Source organism: Oncorhynchus masou, chromosome 6, assembly GCF_036934945.1.
Source record: "Oncorhynchus masou masou isolate Uvic2021 chromosome 6, UVic_Omas_1.1, whole genome shotgun sequence".
Classification (NCBI taxonomy): domain Eukaryota; kingdom Metazoa; phylum Chordata; class Actinopteri; order Salmoniformes; family Salmonidae; genus Oncorhynchus; species Oncorhynchus masou.
The window spans coordinates 42,070,009-42,085,617 of NC_088217.1; the positions used below are offsets into that span (position 1 = coordinate 42,070,009).

At 42.1% G+C, this 15,609-nt stretch overlaps 1 protein-coding gene across 5 annotated transcripts in view; it reads right to left on the reverse strand.

The window, feature by feature from the left end:
• Nucleotides 1–15,609, reverse strand: part of LOC135542073 (calcium-dependent secretion activator 1) — a 186,757-nt gene that overhangs the window by 30,657 nt on the left and 140,491 nt on the right. For 4 of the 5 annotated variants that reach the window (XM_064968710.1, XM_064968708.1, XM_064968709.1 and 1 more), the window contains 6 exons: nucleotides 8,070–8,225; nucleotides 7,580–7,727; nucleotides 4,741–4,815; nucleotides 4,560–4,643; nucleotides 4,097–4,129; nucleotides 2,898–3,005 (listed from right to left, as the gene is read on the reverse strand). In XM_064968710.1, coding sequence (XP_064824782.1) covers nucleotides 2,898–3,005; nucleotides 4,097–4,129; nucleotides 4,560–4,643; nucleotides 4,741–4,815; nucleotides 7,580–7,727; nucleotides 8,070–8,225 — 604 coding nt within the window. Of the gene's footprint in view, nucleotides 1–2,897; nucleotides 3,006–4,096; nucleotides 4,130–4,559; nucleotides 4,644–4,740; nucleotides 4,816–7,579; nucleotides 7,728–8,069; nucleotides 8,226–10,077; nucleotides 10,222–15,609 lie in introns of all 5 variants that reach the window. The other variant, XM_064968706.1, reaches the window with a different exon arrangement.

A 15,609-nucleotide genomic window follows, 5' to 3' on the forward strand; every position in this document is an offset into this window, starting at 1 on the left:
CATCCTTATTTTTACAGAACAGATGCCCCCTCCCCCTCTCTGTTTAAAAGTGGTATGATCCCCATGTTTTTTAGGGGGGTGTTGGTGAAGGCAGACATTTATGTCTAAGAAGCAGTAAGGCTGAAGTTATATGTTCCTAGACTATGTCGTTTGGGGGAGCATCAACATTTGGGCACAATTTTGACAGCTTAACAATGTGGAGATGTTGCAAAAACAGACTAATATTCAAAGTATTAAAGTATTTTAAGAGCTATGTAGAGTAATTCAAACGATAGTGTCTGTTTTGGCAACATCCCTGCACTCTTGTGCTGTCAAAATGTGTCCCTGAGTGGCGCAGCGGTCAAAATTACTACATCGCAGTGCTGAGGCATCCCTACAGACTGGGGTTCGATCCCAGGCTGTGTCACAGCCGGCTGTGATCGGCAGCCCCATATGACGGTGTACAATGGGCCCAGCACCTTCCGGGATAGGGGAGTGTTTAGCCAGGGGCTTTCCATGGCCCACCACACTCTAGTGACTCCTTGTGGCAGGGGCGGTCGCATGCAAGCTGACTTGGTCGTCAGTCGAACTGTGTTTCCTCTGACACATTGGTGTGGCTGACTTCCGGGTTAAGTGAGCAGTGTAATAAGAAGTAGCACGGCCAGACGGGTCATGTTTCGGAGGATGCATGACTCGACCTTTGCCTCTCTCGAGCCCATTTGGGAGTTGCAGTGATGAGCCAAGGTCATAATTCGGGGATAAAATGGGCAAAAGAAAATAGGCTTGTGACCAGACCACCCTGAACATGTCTGATCTTGGTAGCTAAGCAGGGTCAGGCCTGGTAGTATTTGGACGGGAGACCGCCTGGGAATACCAGGTGCTGTAAGCTTTAAAAAAAAAGTGTTGTACGAATGCCAATGAGGTTGTTAAGGGAGGGATGCTGAGTGCATGCATGTATGTATGGGGTGAATCTCGAGGGAGATGGGCCTTGCTAGTAGATGTACACAGAAAGATTATTTGACTCTGAATCATGCCACTGGACATAATGTGTTAAAACAATCTGACATGAGAGATAAGTTCCATTTCAAAATATATAGCTAGGTGGGAAAGTGTTTGCAAAGTAAAGCTGAAAGAAATGTTGAAAGGCATTGTGGTTCAAGTGAGAAAAAGAAAGAGATGGAAGGAAAGGGAAAATACACAGAAAACCAAGGACGTTTTTATGCTTTTTGATCCCTGAGCATGAACGCATAGAAACAGCAGCATCACGCCTTGGTCATATTGAGCAGAGCGACAAGAAAAGGACAACATAGAGGAGTCCTACAGCGCAGCAAGACACCTTCATACGCCACAGTACTGCCAGAGGGAGAACAGATAGAGAGTGACATATATGTAGAGAGAGAGAGGCCTCTGCTATAATCAGAAAAGAAATGCTCTTCTGAGAGAAGACGATACAAGCCAAACAGCAGGTCAAAGCAGCAAGAGAAACAAACATGGAGAAGAGACACTTTCACTCAGTGAAGACTGATAAGATAGAAGGCAGGTCATGCCAGCAGGCCTTAGGGGAAGCCACACACACACGCATATAACACCCACCCTCACACGCACACAGGTGCAATCTGAGGCTCTCACCCCAAAAAGAGTAATGGTCAACATGCATCAGAGGATTATATAGATAAGCAGGTTTTGGGCTATTCCTTAAGACAGTGTTCTCTTTTCTCATTTCTCCCCCCACTTTATTCACTCTCAAATACAAACTCATTATATTTCTCTCTTTCCCTTTCTTCCGTTATTTCTTTATTTCTCCCCATCCTTCCTAAGCCCTCATTACAATAAGCCCTGGGTCAGAGGCCCTCCTTTCTGTTTGTCGTTCCTAAGAGGAAGATTTCGTTGGAGGAAGCCCTCATTGTCAAAATGGGACAGTTCCAAATGTCAGGTATATAGTCCAATGTGGGGGACGGGTCAGCAGTGTGTGGGGAACGGGTCAGCAGTGTGTGGGGAACGGGTCAGCAGTGTGTGGGGAACGGGTCAACAGTGTGTGGGTGGACGGGTCAGCAGTGTGTGGGGAACGGGTCAGCAGTGTGTGGGGAACGGGTCAGCAGTGTGTGGGGAACGGGTCAACATTGTGTGGGTGGACGGGTCAGCAGTGTGTGGGGAACAGGTCAGCAGTGTGTGGGGAAACTGGTCAGCAGTGTGTGGGGAAACGGGTCAGGAGTGTGTGGGGAAACGGGTCAGCAGTGTGTGGGGAAACGGGTCAGCAGTGTGCGGGGAAACGGGTCAGCAGTGTGTGGGGAAACGGGTCAGCAGTGTGGGGAAACTGGTCAGCAGTGTGTGGGGAAACGGGTCAGCAGTGTGTGGGGAAACGGGTCAGCAGTGTGGGGAAACGGGTCAGCAGTGTGGGGAAACTGGTCAGCATAAGCCGACCTACTAACCCTAACCTTTTGATCTGATTATTAATGTTGCTACAGATCAATTTAATGGAAGAACACAATGTATTCTAACTGAAGACAGAATTTAGACTGGGGAATTGTAAAGACGGTATGAAGTCATCTTATAGGAGGCCATTCTATTGTGTGGACTTTAATTGACGAACCCCTGTTTGCTGACTCGCAGAGAGAGAACACTGCTTAAGATAATCCTCCTCAAGATTTTGCACTTCTCAAACAAGAGATAAACCAAAGATGCAGAACACTTCAGTAGAAAGGACACAGGCTAGAGCACAGTGTATTCAGTAGGGAGGGACGAGGTAGAAGTAAAGCAAGGGGTAGAAACAGAGAGAAGGAGAGAAAGAGCTACTTGTACAGCTGCGGAAGAAAAGCCAGAGAGCTGTTCAAAATGAGACTTATCCCTCTGAACCAACTGTTTTATCACATCTTGGAGAGCCTCCCCCTGTAAGGGAGGAGACGGCATTGGTTACTTACGGCAAATAACCTTTCTACATACACCTCCTCATTGACCTTATCCCGCAGCATGTCCTGAGAATGGCGCACAAAGGTCACGTAACCGTCGGCAATGTCCATCCCAGGCTTCTGCAGAACATGAGAGAGAGAGAGAGAGAGAGAGAGAGAGAGAGAGAGAGAGAGAGTTGAGAACAAGAGGGAAAGAGTAATTAGCCCCCAAAAAAACTAATTCATTGTCTCACCAATGCACCGAAACCTGTTTACCTCATAATAAACGTGATGGAGACCAGCAAAGTGACATAAGTTATTATCAACTGTTATGTCATGTCAAGCTCTAAGACATGCATATGAAAAACTGACAGGTATTAAAATAAACATTCAACCCAAAGTGTTATCAAATTGTCATTTTCAACTCAGAAAAAAAGTATTAAAATGTACAGTTGACATCTCTGGAGAGGTGTTTCATTTGCAGTGCATATAGACCCTGGGCTATGGCTGTCTTCTTCACTGAACTTCCTATTAGAGATATGTACTTGGCCCAGAATCATCTGTCACAGTCTGGGCACGTGCAAAGTGAACAGAAGAACCAGGAACACGTGATCAGGCTGCTGAAGAGACTGTTAGGAGGGCTGCCATTTCTCATGCCATCTCAAATATTCAAACAGGACAATGCGTTTGCAAATAAGACACTCAATTTGTGTGTGTGTGTGTGTGTGTGTGTGTGTGTGTGTGTGTGTGTGTGTGGTGTGTGTGTGTATTTCCCCCTCGCGCCTCTTCTCCGGTATATGAAACACATCCTTTGTGCCAGCGGACGAGGTCATATGAATTTGTATTACCCGCTGTAAACTGAACTTAGTTAACACATCCCTGAGTGGTTCCAAAGGGTGCAAATTAGTATGTTTCTCCAGTGTAATTTCATTTTGTGCTTTAAGTAAACAATTACCATGCAGAAACTAGGGCTCTGGCCCTGCGGACATAAGAGGCCCAATCACAGATCCACCGACAATGGCATACATTTAAAAAGTGACGTGTTGAGCTTTTGTGGGTTTTTGTTACACAACACAACAGAGACACTCACAATGACATGCCTAGCTGGCTGTTTTTGCCCAGATCCATATCAGGGAAGATGGAATGACACACACACAAACACGTACACACGCACACTTGGACTGGAACAAGAAAAACACAAGTACTGATAATAACGCTCTTCTCCCACTTACAGGTACATCCACATACTTTGATGCAGCTTTCACCTTGAAATGAGACAGAGAGTTTAGGTGAGAAGGAAAGATTTGAGATTTCAACGGTGCAAATTCTCTTCATTGCAAAAACTGTATACTGTGAGTGTAGCTTCAGTGTGTGACTGCAATATGCTTAAGTGAGTCATGCCAGGAAATGTAATAACACAGTTCACTCAATTTTTTTTTTTAGACTTCTATTACAATGTTCAGGAAACTACTAAAATACTTTTTCAAAATACCTTTTCATGTATTGGGAGTGTTATCATGAGCAAATTGAGGCAGAGAGCTGTACATTCTCTAAACATATGTTTGCTAAAGGTACAATATTTGAACAAGACTAATCCTACCCTATGATGATTAAAATCATTTCAAGATCAGGGTCCAGTTCTGTATGCAGTGTACGATGAGAAAGAGGGGAACGAGAGAAGGAGTGTGTTCTTACTGTGAAAGAGAGGAAGGAGGAGAAGAGAGTGCCCTCGTCGTATCTGGACAGTTTGGCTAGGACACTCTCTAGAATGACCACAAACTGACAGACAGAGAGTTATGTTACTGGCAAGTCCAACACATTAAAAATAACATTCATTTAATATCACTTTCAGATGTGAGTAAGACAGCAACAGCACCTTTGCTACCAGTAAGGTGATCATCTCCTTCACAGTCTCCTCTATGAGAGCATCGATTTGGGAATGGTACTGTCTCTGTCAGGAGAGAGACATGTTAGTCACGACGTCCAAATCCAGCGCCCCTCCCTTCCCTTCTGTTTGTTGCTGCCAGGTCTCTCAGTAGGCCAATATGCTAATCAGTAGTATGACAGCATTCCTTTGTCTTCACGTGAGCCATGTAAAAGACCTCAGACTAATTAATTCTGCGCTGATAATTGGTATCTGTCTCTAGATTGTGCAGCGGTGAGAACTGTCAAATCTACCCCATGTATATTCAGTACAGTCTACACACATGCTAATGAAATCAAAACATTTCAAGTGTTGGAAGACTGGGGAACACTGCATTGACGGCTAATTATACATTTGGGAACTGGGAGTGAGATTTCAATTGAATTGTTAGCCACACTTACCCAATCTCTAACAAACTTTCACAAGATAGAGAAAAGAAATGAAAAGATGATCGTGAAAAAGCAAACGACTACAGCAAAAGCACATACTCAAGCAAAAGCTAAATCAGGAGACGGCAATCACAGTAAGTGCCATTGAAACGAATGTCAGTGAAAACCTTGACAGAAATACATACAGTATACCCAATGTACTACTTTACAACATGTATTGTATAAGCATAGCATTACATAATATAAACAAATAGAAAGAAATGGAAGCATAGAAATGCTGATTCTAATTGACCTGGAGCTCCTGAATCCATGCAATTTTAAGAGAATACACATCTAACACACAGCTGGTGAGCACAAAATGATTTTCCCAAAGTGCATTGGTACTGCTCCAGGGTGGATACTGATCTGTATATCCAGTGCAACATGCTCAGTGATATAGCATATAAATCAGTGAGTGAAAGAGACATTATTGAAATCACTATTAGACATCAATAGAATGATTTACGTTATATTACATCTAGAATATAATAGGTGGAAACTGTGTTGGTCTGAGGCTGTGCAGATGGAGGTGGACTGGTATCTGATGTCTGATATAAGACTGGTGTATGATGTCTGATATAAGACTGGTATCTGATGTCTGATCTAAGACTGGTATCTGATGCCTGATATAAGACTGGTATCTGATGTCTGATATAAGACTGGTGTCTTATGTCTGATATAAGACTGGAAGTATCTAAGACTGGTTTGATATAAGACTGGTATCTGATATAGACTGGTATCTGATGTCTGATATAAGACTGATATAAGACTGGTATCTGATGTCTGATATAAGACTGGTATCTAAGATGTCTGATGTCTGATAAGACTGGTATCTGATGTCTGATATAAGACTGGTATCTGATGTCTGATATAGACTGGTATCTGATGTCTGATATAAGACTGGTATCTGATGTCTGATATAAGACTGGTATCTGATGTGATATGCCTGATATAAGACTGGTATCTGATATATAAGACTGATCTGATGTCTGATATAAGACTGACTGGTATCTGATGTCTGATATAAGACTGGTATCTGATGTCTGATATAAGACTGGTATCTGATGTCTGATATAAGACTGGTATCTGATGTCTGATATAAGACTGGTATCTGATGTCTGATATAAGACTGGTATCTGATGTCTGATATAAGACTGGTATCTGATGTCTGATATCTGATGTCTGATATAAGACTGGTATCTGATGTCTGATATAAGACTGGTATCTGATGTCTGATATAAGACTGGTGTCTGATGCCTGATATAAGACTGGTGTCTGATGCCTGATATAAGACTGGTGTCTGATGCCTGATATAAGACTGGTATCTGATGCCTGATATAAGACTGGTATCTGATGTCTGATATAAGACTGGTATCTGATGTCTGATCTAAGACTGGTATCTGATGCCTGATATAAGACTGGTGTCTGATGTCTGATATAAGACTGGTGTCTGATGCCTGATATAAGACTGGTATCTGATGTCTGATATAAGACTGGTATCTGATGCCTGATATAAGACTGGTGTCTGATGTCTGATATAAGACTGGTGTCTGATGCCTGATATAAGACTGGTATCTGATGCCTGATATAAGACTGGTATCTGATGTCTGATATAAGACTGGTATCTGATGTCTGATATAAGACTGGTATCTGATGTCTGATATAAGACTGGTATCTGATGTCTGATATAAGACTGGTATCTGATGTCTGATATAAGACTGGTATCTGATGCCTGATATAAGATGCCTGATATAAGACTGGTATCTGATGTCTGATCTAAGACTGGTGTCTGATGTCCTGATATAAGACTGGTATCTGATGCCTGATATAAGACTGGTATCTGATGTCTGATATAAGACTGGTATCTGATGTCTGATATAAGACTGGTATCTGATGTCTGATATAAGACTGGTGTCTGATGTCTGATATAAGACTGGTATCTGATGTCTGATCTAAGACTGGTGTCTGATGCCTGATATAAGACTGGTATCTGATGTCTGATATAAGACTGGTATCTGATGTCTGATAAGACTGGTATCTGATGTCTGATATAAGACTGGTATCTGATGTCTGATATAAGACTGGTATCTGATGTCTGATATAAGACTGGTATCTGATGTGATATAAGACTGATATAAGACTGGTATCTGATGTCTGATATAAGACTGGTATCTGATGTCTGATCTGATGTCTGATCTAAGACTGGTATCTGATGTCTGATATAAGACTGGTATCTGATGTCTGATATAAGACTGGTATCTGATGTCTGATATAAGACTGGTATCTGATGTCTGATATAAGACTGGTATCTGACGTCTGATCTAAGACTGGTTAAAGACTAGAGGGATGAAGGAATCCTCTACCTCCTGTCCCAGCTCCATGGCACACAGCTTGGCTGACTGGGCCTTGGCATCCACCATCACGTTGAACATGGTGCAGATGGACTGAGGCACGCGGAGGTCTGTGGTCCGACCGCTCTTCTGGAGCTTGGCCTCAAAGGCCACCCTCGTTCTGGAGACCGGGACAGAGAAAGGAGAGAGGTTGTGGAGCACTATACTGTGTGTGTAATGTTTTAATCTATACTTGCTATTTCTAGAAGGTTTAATGTTATAATTAGGGTCAGAATTAGGTCTAGTGTTAGGGTTAGGAGCTAGGGTTAAGTTTAGGGTTAAGGTTAGGTTTTTGGGTTAAGGTTAAGGGTTAGGGTTAAGGTTTGGGTAAGGGTTAGGGAAGATAGGATTTTGAATGGGACTGAATTGTGTGTCCCCACAAGGTTAGTGGTATATGTGTATGTGTATGTGTGTAATTGTGTGTAAGCAAGTGCAAGGGTCCCATTCAGGAGCGTTCTCTCACCGTTTGACGCAGGACTCAATCATGTCGCTGGACATGAGTTTGAGCCTGCTCTCCAGGTGTTTGCCAAACTCCTCCTCAGGCCAGTGCAGGTCTCTGATGAAGGTCTGCAGCGCATCCAGCTTCCAGAACAGATCCTCGGATGTCCCCGAGCCATTACTGGGCAGGAAGAACGGGGCACAGGTCAGGGGTCACAGCTAAGAGGTTAAACGTTAGAGCGCTGTTACCCAACAGGAGAACACATGGGGTGTAGAGGACTACATCAAGGATCAGAGAGGATGGGCAAATCTAGGTCTCAGGATTCCATTTGTTTGGGTTATTTTCACCATTTACCGATTGGTTCTAAAATACTTTGAATGGAAGATACTATATCTTTGATCTATTCCTGGCCAATTAGGTTCTATGAATTGTGTTCATCAAGGTCCCAATCAGTGTATGGTAAAAATAAACAGACATGAGTATGTCTTTAACCAATTAATAACCTCAGAGTTGAGTAGTTATCAAAACCAGGGGAAGAGTAGAGGTCCATGCACACTGCAGGTTGGTCAGTTAGTTAGTGCATTCTGGGAAAACACACAAGGAAGGGTGGGGTTGCTTTCTGATGCGGTGATGGAGACTGTATCCCACTCCCATTCCCTGTCCCCTTCCCCCAAACCCTGTAGAAAGAGAGAGCAGATCTCTCCAGCCACACAGGTCTCTCCAGACACGCAGGGGCCTCCTCACAACTAGTGCCCACAGGTAAGAGCTCCAACACAGGGTAAACAGGGACTTATCCTCCCTAGCACACTGTGGCAGACTGGAGATCAGATACATGTGATGGAAAGACACAAATTAAATACTTTTAAACACTAGCTTGGGTAGGGCCTCATTTAATAATGATGTGTAATTTAGCATTTCCCATTCTTGGTGTTTTCCAATCAGCTTGAAATGTAATTTGTGTCTTTCCACCCTTCAGTTCAAACACATGCAGTAGGAGGAAAATGAAAAGCCATTGATGGTTCTCCATTTTGAAACACTGCCTACTCTAACCCCACTCCCCATGCTAGGGCCTTGGCATGAACATGGCTGCAGGTAGAACAATAAGAACACTGGGACAACTTGGATCCTGGAAAAAGAACATCAGATCACAGGAGGTGTTTTACTATATATTTTAGAATAGGCTGAGCCTGTTCATTCCTAATTATCAACAATGTGATTGTGTCAAGGCTGTGTTTGAGTTTTATTTTGTGGGGTGAGATTGGCTTAGTCTTTATGGCTTATTTACAAGATACCAAATCTGCTTTTAGTTGAGACCTATCTTTGACAGAGCAGTGTCTTTACAATTTGGGAGCGAATGTATTCATTTAATCTCTCTCTCTCCTTTCACACATTTTTAGTAGCTGGTGCTGAAAATGTTTCACTTTGGTAATGTGTCAGGTGTACCTCAAAGTGCAGAAGAAGTGCTTTTGATCAACATACCTAAACATAGCTTTGCAATTATCTGCATGCTGTGTCTCTCCTTGGTTCCCCGAGAGGGCTGCTAAGAGCCAACAGGTAGACATGGAGTTTTACAACTGGCAGAATCACTAATGAAATGGGACTTAATTTCATATTCCGTCAATATAAAAGTGGGATCATTATCATGGTGTGAATGAGTGAACATGATCTGTTTTAAAGTAGGCGTATCTGAGAGGCTCAGTAAAGACAAGCACCAGGAGCCCTAGGGCTGATCAAAGCTCTCCTACTTCTGCACGTTATGCATGGTTGGTTTTACAAATGCACTACAGGCCCTACTACAGTATGAGTAAAATGTGTCAATGTTTTATTGTGGCCTATTGTTGAGTAGCTGCCATTAGCTAACCAAGTCAAATCAACAAGGCCAAAGCTGCCCCCATCTAAATTAGGATTGGTGGATATTGCCTGTACATCTCCAGAAATTGAGCCAGTACTTCAGAGGACATGTGACATGTTCATGCCAAAAACACACATGCATTTTTCATGTTTCAGGCTCCAGCAGAGACTCAATACACACTCTGAGTCACATGTAGCTGCTATCCAGTTGGGTGTAGAAAAGCTAGGCATTGTTAGAAGGCTAACTGGTGGTAGATTTGGTACTTTGGGCATTTGGAGCTTGACATTTGGTAGACTCAAATCAGGAAGATGACTTGTTAGGCTCCTGTGTAGGGGAAACAGACATCAAGTCAAATAGAAATAAGATGTGCTATAACAGTGGTAATATGGATGTGTTTTAAAAGGGAAAGTGAAGCAATGCCAAGAAAAAGAAAAACAATTGGTGAGGCAGAGCAAATTTACAAGACAAATAGCCGTTATTAAGTTGAAACAAGTAAGGGTATAGTTGCAATGAATAGAAGAGACAAATCTAATGTTGAAAAATTATGTGTAAAGCGTGTCTTATCAGCATTGAAGAGAACAATGACTAAATATAGTTAACAATTGATAACTCAACATATGGTGACAGCAAAAAGCTTTGACGTTGATACAAGGGATACCATATGAACACTAGGGAATACCAAACAGAGGAAAAATGTTTCCGACAACATTTTCAGACATATGGTCTTAGCTGCAATAGGAAACATTTGAATTCAATAGATAGTAAATAATCTTGCTAGTAAAAATTAATATATTTGGTAACGATTTACTTTGACTACATATCCACAACACATTTAGTACACATATTTAAGTATTTCTTGAACGCTTTACAACAGGTCTCAACAACATTATTAAAGGTTAATGAAATATATTCATAGCATATCTATAGTGCATTCATGTCATGCTATGCAAGAGTACATATTTATGTATCTTTATAGATGCATCATTAAATCAAATCAAATCAAATTTCATTTGTCACATACACATGGTTAGCAGATGTTAATGCGAGTGTAGCGAAATGCTTAGTGTCATCATTATGGCTGTTGTCAAAAGTATGCTTCTGCCATACCAGTGTTAGTGAATATGCCAAAACGCCAAACAACATTTAGATAACGATGCTGATATATAGCCTGTACCAGCCCCATTCCCCACACGAGGCTGAATGGGGCTGGTACGAATTTATACAGTTAATGTACTGTCATTTCTATTTTTTCATTCATAAAGCATTTATAAGACATTTATAAACATGCCTCACTTATCAAAAAGAATACAAACACAGTACAGAATGGTATTTTATTTCCATTTTCCATATGTAACGTTAGCTAGCTAGCACAGAAAACAATTGCCAAAGAATCCTACTATTGACATTTTTCAGTTATTTTTTCTTGAATAGATTTAACAAAGATTCATATTCAAAGAATTCAAATTCAATTCACCATTTCAGACTGATAGCTAGCAATAACTATTTTAGTGAGTAAAAAGTAATAACACAAGGTGGTAAAGCTAGCTAGTGTTGTAACGATTGTCTTCGGGTGATGCAGCGTGATGATAATCCATATTTAATGGGAATACTTAAATACCGAACAAAAACAACAAACCGACAAAAAGGAACGAAGATGAAACAGTCCCGTAACGGGACTAAACACTGCAACAGGAACAATCACCCACAAAATACCCACAGAATATGGCTGCCTAAATATGGTTCCCAATCAGAGACAACGATAGACAGCTGCCTCTAATCGAAAACCAATCTAGGCAACCATAGACGTACAAAAAACACCTAGATAGGAAAACACGCCCATAAACATACAAAACACCTAGACAAGACATAAACACATACATCACCCATGTCACACCCTGACCTAACCAAAATAACAAAGAAAACAAAGAATACTAAAGGTCAGGGTGTGACAAGTTTTTCCCACTTATTCAACATTTTGTTAACAATGTTAGCTATTTCACTGTTTACATTGTACTTTTGCACATTACAGACCTTTTAAAACAGGACAAATTAAAGTGACCATAGAGATATATAAAGAACTCATCTTGTATATGTGCCATTCTAGCGTATGTGACAGCATAGGCAGTGACATGGAGGCTATCTCCATTTAGAAGTAGTCAATGTTCTTCTTCACGATTGGCTGGTCCCGCCTGATGACCCGGTTGGACATAACTCCAACAAGGTCATCAGGAGGGATCAGCCAACGAAGTTGGATGTCCCACCCAGTTGACTACAATAAAATGCTGGAAGCCCTCAATGGCGCTGTCCATGCTAATATGGCGCTGCCGATGCTAATACGGCCTTTTGGCAACTAGAAGTCTCTATCATTCTCAATGTTTGCAGATGACTGCAGATGAGAGGTAAGTCATGGTGGCATCACTTCCAGGTGACAGCCTAGCATTCTTCTGGCTTTTAATAGCTTGGAAGATTCCCGAAAATGATGTCATGGCTTTAGAAGCTTCTGATAGGCTCATTGACATCATTTGAGTCAATTGGAGGTGTACCTGTGGAGGCCTACCTTCAAACTCAGTTCCTCTTCGCTTGACATCATGGGAAAATCAAAAGAAATCAGCCAAGACCCCAGAAAAAATATTGGTTCATCCTTGGGAGCAATTTCCAAACGCCTGAAGATACCACGTTCATCTGTACAAACAATAGTACGCAAGTATAAACACCATGGGACCACGCAGCCCCCATTTCTCAGGAAGAAGATGTGTTCTGTCTCATAGAGATTAACGTACTTTGGTGTGAAAAGTGCAAATCAATCCCAGAACAACAGCAAAGGACCTTGTGAAGATGCAGGAGGAAACAGGTACAAAAGTATCTATGTCCACAGTAAAACGAGTCCTATATCGACATAACCTGAAAGGGCCCTCAGTAAGGAAGGAGCCACTGCTCCAAAACCACCATAAAAATGCCAGACTACGTTTTGCAACTGCACATGGGGTCTGATGAAACAAAAATAGAACTGTTTGGCCATAATGACCATTGTTATGTTTGGAGGAAAAAGGGGGAGTCTTGCAAGCCGAAGAACACCATCCCAACCGTGAAGTACGGGGGTGGCAGCATCATGTTGTTCAGGTGCTTTGCTGCAGGAGGGACTGGTGCACTTCACAAAATAGATGGCATCATGAGGAATTGAAAATTAGGTGGATATATTGAAGCAATATCTCAAGACATCAGTCAGGAAAGTAAAGCTTGGTCGTAAATGGGTCTTCCCAATGGACAATGACCCCAAGCATACTTCCAAAGTTGTGGCAAAATGGCGTAAGGACAACAAAGTCAAGGTATTGGAGTGGCAATCACAAAGCCCTGACCTCAATCTTATAGCGTGTGCGAGCAAGGAGGCCTACAAACCTGACACAGTTACACCAGCTCTGCCAGGAGGAATGGGCAAAAATTCACCCAACATATTGTTTGAAACTTGTGGAAGACCACCCGATACATTTGACCCAAGTTAAACAATTTAAAGGCAATGCTACCAAATACTAATTGAGTGTATGTAAACTTCTGACCCACTTGTAATGTGATGAAAGATATAAAAGCTGAAATAAATTATTCTCTGTCACGTTCTGACCTTTATTTCCTTTGTTTTGTCTTTATTTAGTATGGTCAGGGCGTGAGTTGGGGTGGGCAGTCTATGTGTGTTTTTCTAATTCAGCCTAGTATGGTTCCCAATCAGAAGCAGGTGTCATTAGTTGTCTCTGATTGAGAATCATAGTTAGGTAGCCTGGATTTCACTTTTGAATGGTGGGTGTTTGTTTCCGTGTGAGTGTTTGTTGCCACACGGTACTGTTTCGGTTTTCGTTCATGTTCACGTTTATTGTTTTATATTTCATATAGTGTTCAGTTTATGTCTTAAAATAAGCGTTATGGACACTTACCACGCTGCGCATTGGTCCTCCGATCCTTCTCGCTACTCCTCCTCAGAAGAGGAGGAAGAATGCCGTTACATTCTCTACTATTATTCTGACATTTCACTTTCTTAAAATAAAGTGGTGATCCTAACTGACCTAAGACATGGAAGTTTTACTATAAATGTCAGGAATTGTGAAAAACTGAGTTTAAATCTATTTGGCTAAGGTGTATGTAAGCTTCAGACTTCAACTGTACGTACATATACTGTAGGTAGGAATAAAGTGACTAGTGCCATGACTTGCCCTCCTGGATGGAGATCAAAGGTGCCGTTTCAAGACACTCCTGGGGGAGGTGGCCAGTTTTATGACGGTTGTAAATACCTTGCAGGAACTTTCTCTCCCTTGCCATGCAGTATTAAGGGGAAATAACCCTTTTGTTACAAAGAGATTCTTCCAGCCCAAAATCCCAACATCCAAAAGTGGATAATGAAACAATATTTCTAATACAAAGAATGTGGGAAATGGTCGTGAGGGACTTATCATGTCAGATAATTTATTGTTTTGTGATATCATTTAAGACATTATAATGGAAACATTGTAACTTTAAGAGATTTCACAATGTATATGTCAGAGTTACATCTAAATGATGTATATTATTAAATATGAAACATGCTGACATTATGGGAGAGGTGGTGTTGTGGAGTCGTGCGCGGCCATGCAGTCATGGGTGAACAGGGAGTACAGGAGAAGACTAAGCACACACCCCTGAGTGGCTCTCGTGTTGAGGGTCAAAGTGGCGGATACATTGTTTCCTACCCTCATCACCTGGGGCCGTCCAGGATCCAGTTACAGAGCAAGGTGTTGAAACATAGGGTCCTTAACTTAGTGATGAGTTTGGAGGTTACTATGGTGTTGAACACTGAGTTGTACTCAATGAACAGCATTCTCACATAGGTGTTCCTTTTGTCCATGTGGGAAAGGGTAGAGTGGAGTGCAATGGAGATCGATTCATCTGTGGATCTGTTGTGGCGGTATGCAGATTGGAGTGGGTCCAGAGTGTCTGGGATGATGATGTTGATGTGAGCCATGACCATCCTTTCAAAGCATTTCATGGTTACATATGTGAGTGCTAAGGAGTGATAGTCACTTAGACAGGTTACCTTGGCATTCTTGGGCACAGGGACTATGGTGGTCTGCTTAAAATATGTAAGTATTACAGACTGCGTCAGGGAGAGGCTGAAAATGTCAGTGAAGACAGCTGCCAGCTGGTCAGCGCATGTTCTGAGAAGGTGTTCTGGTAATCCTTCTTGCCCTGTGGCCTTGTGAACTTTAACCTGTTTAAAGTTCTTACTCACACTGGATACGGAGAGCGTGATCACACAGTCATCCAGCACAGCTGGTGCTCTCATGCATGGTTCAGTGTTCCTAGCCTTGAAGCGAGCATAGAAGAAATTTTGCTCGTCTGGTAGGCTCGCGTCACTGGACAGCTCGCGACTGACCTTTGTAATTCATGATAGTTTTCAAGCCCTGCCACATCTGACGAGCATCAGAGCTGGTGTAATAAGATTCGATCTTGGTCTTGTATGAATGCTTTGCCTGTTTGATGGTTCGTCGGAGGACACAGCGGGATTTCTTATAAGCGTCTGGATTAGTATCCCACTCATTGAAAGTGGCAGCTCTAGCTTTTAGCTCAATGTGTATGTTGGCTGTAATCCATGGCTTCTGGTTGGGATATGTACGTACGGCCACTGTGGGGATGACATCGTCAATGCACTTATTAATGAAGCTGTTGACTGATGTGGTAAACTCTTCAATG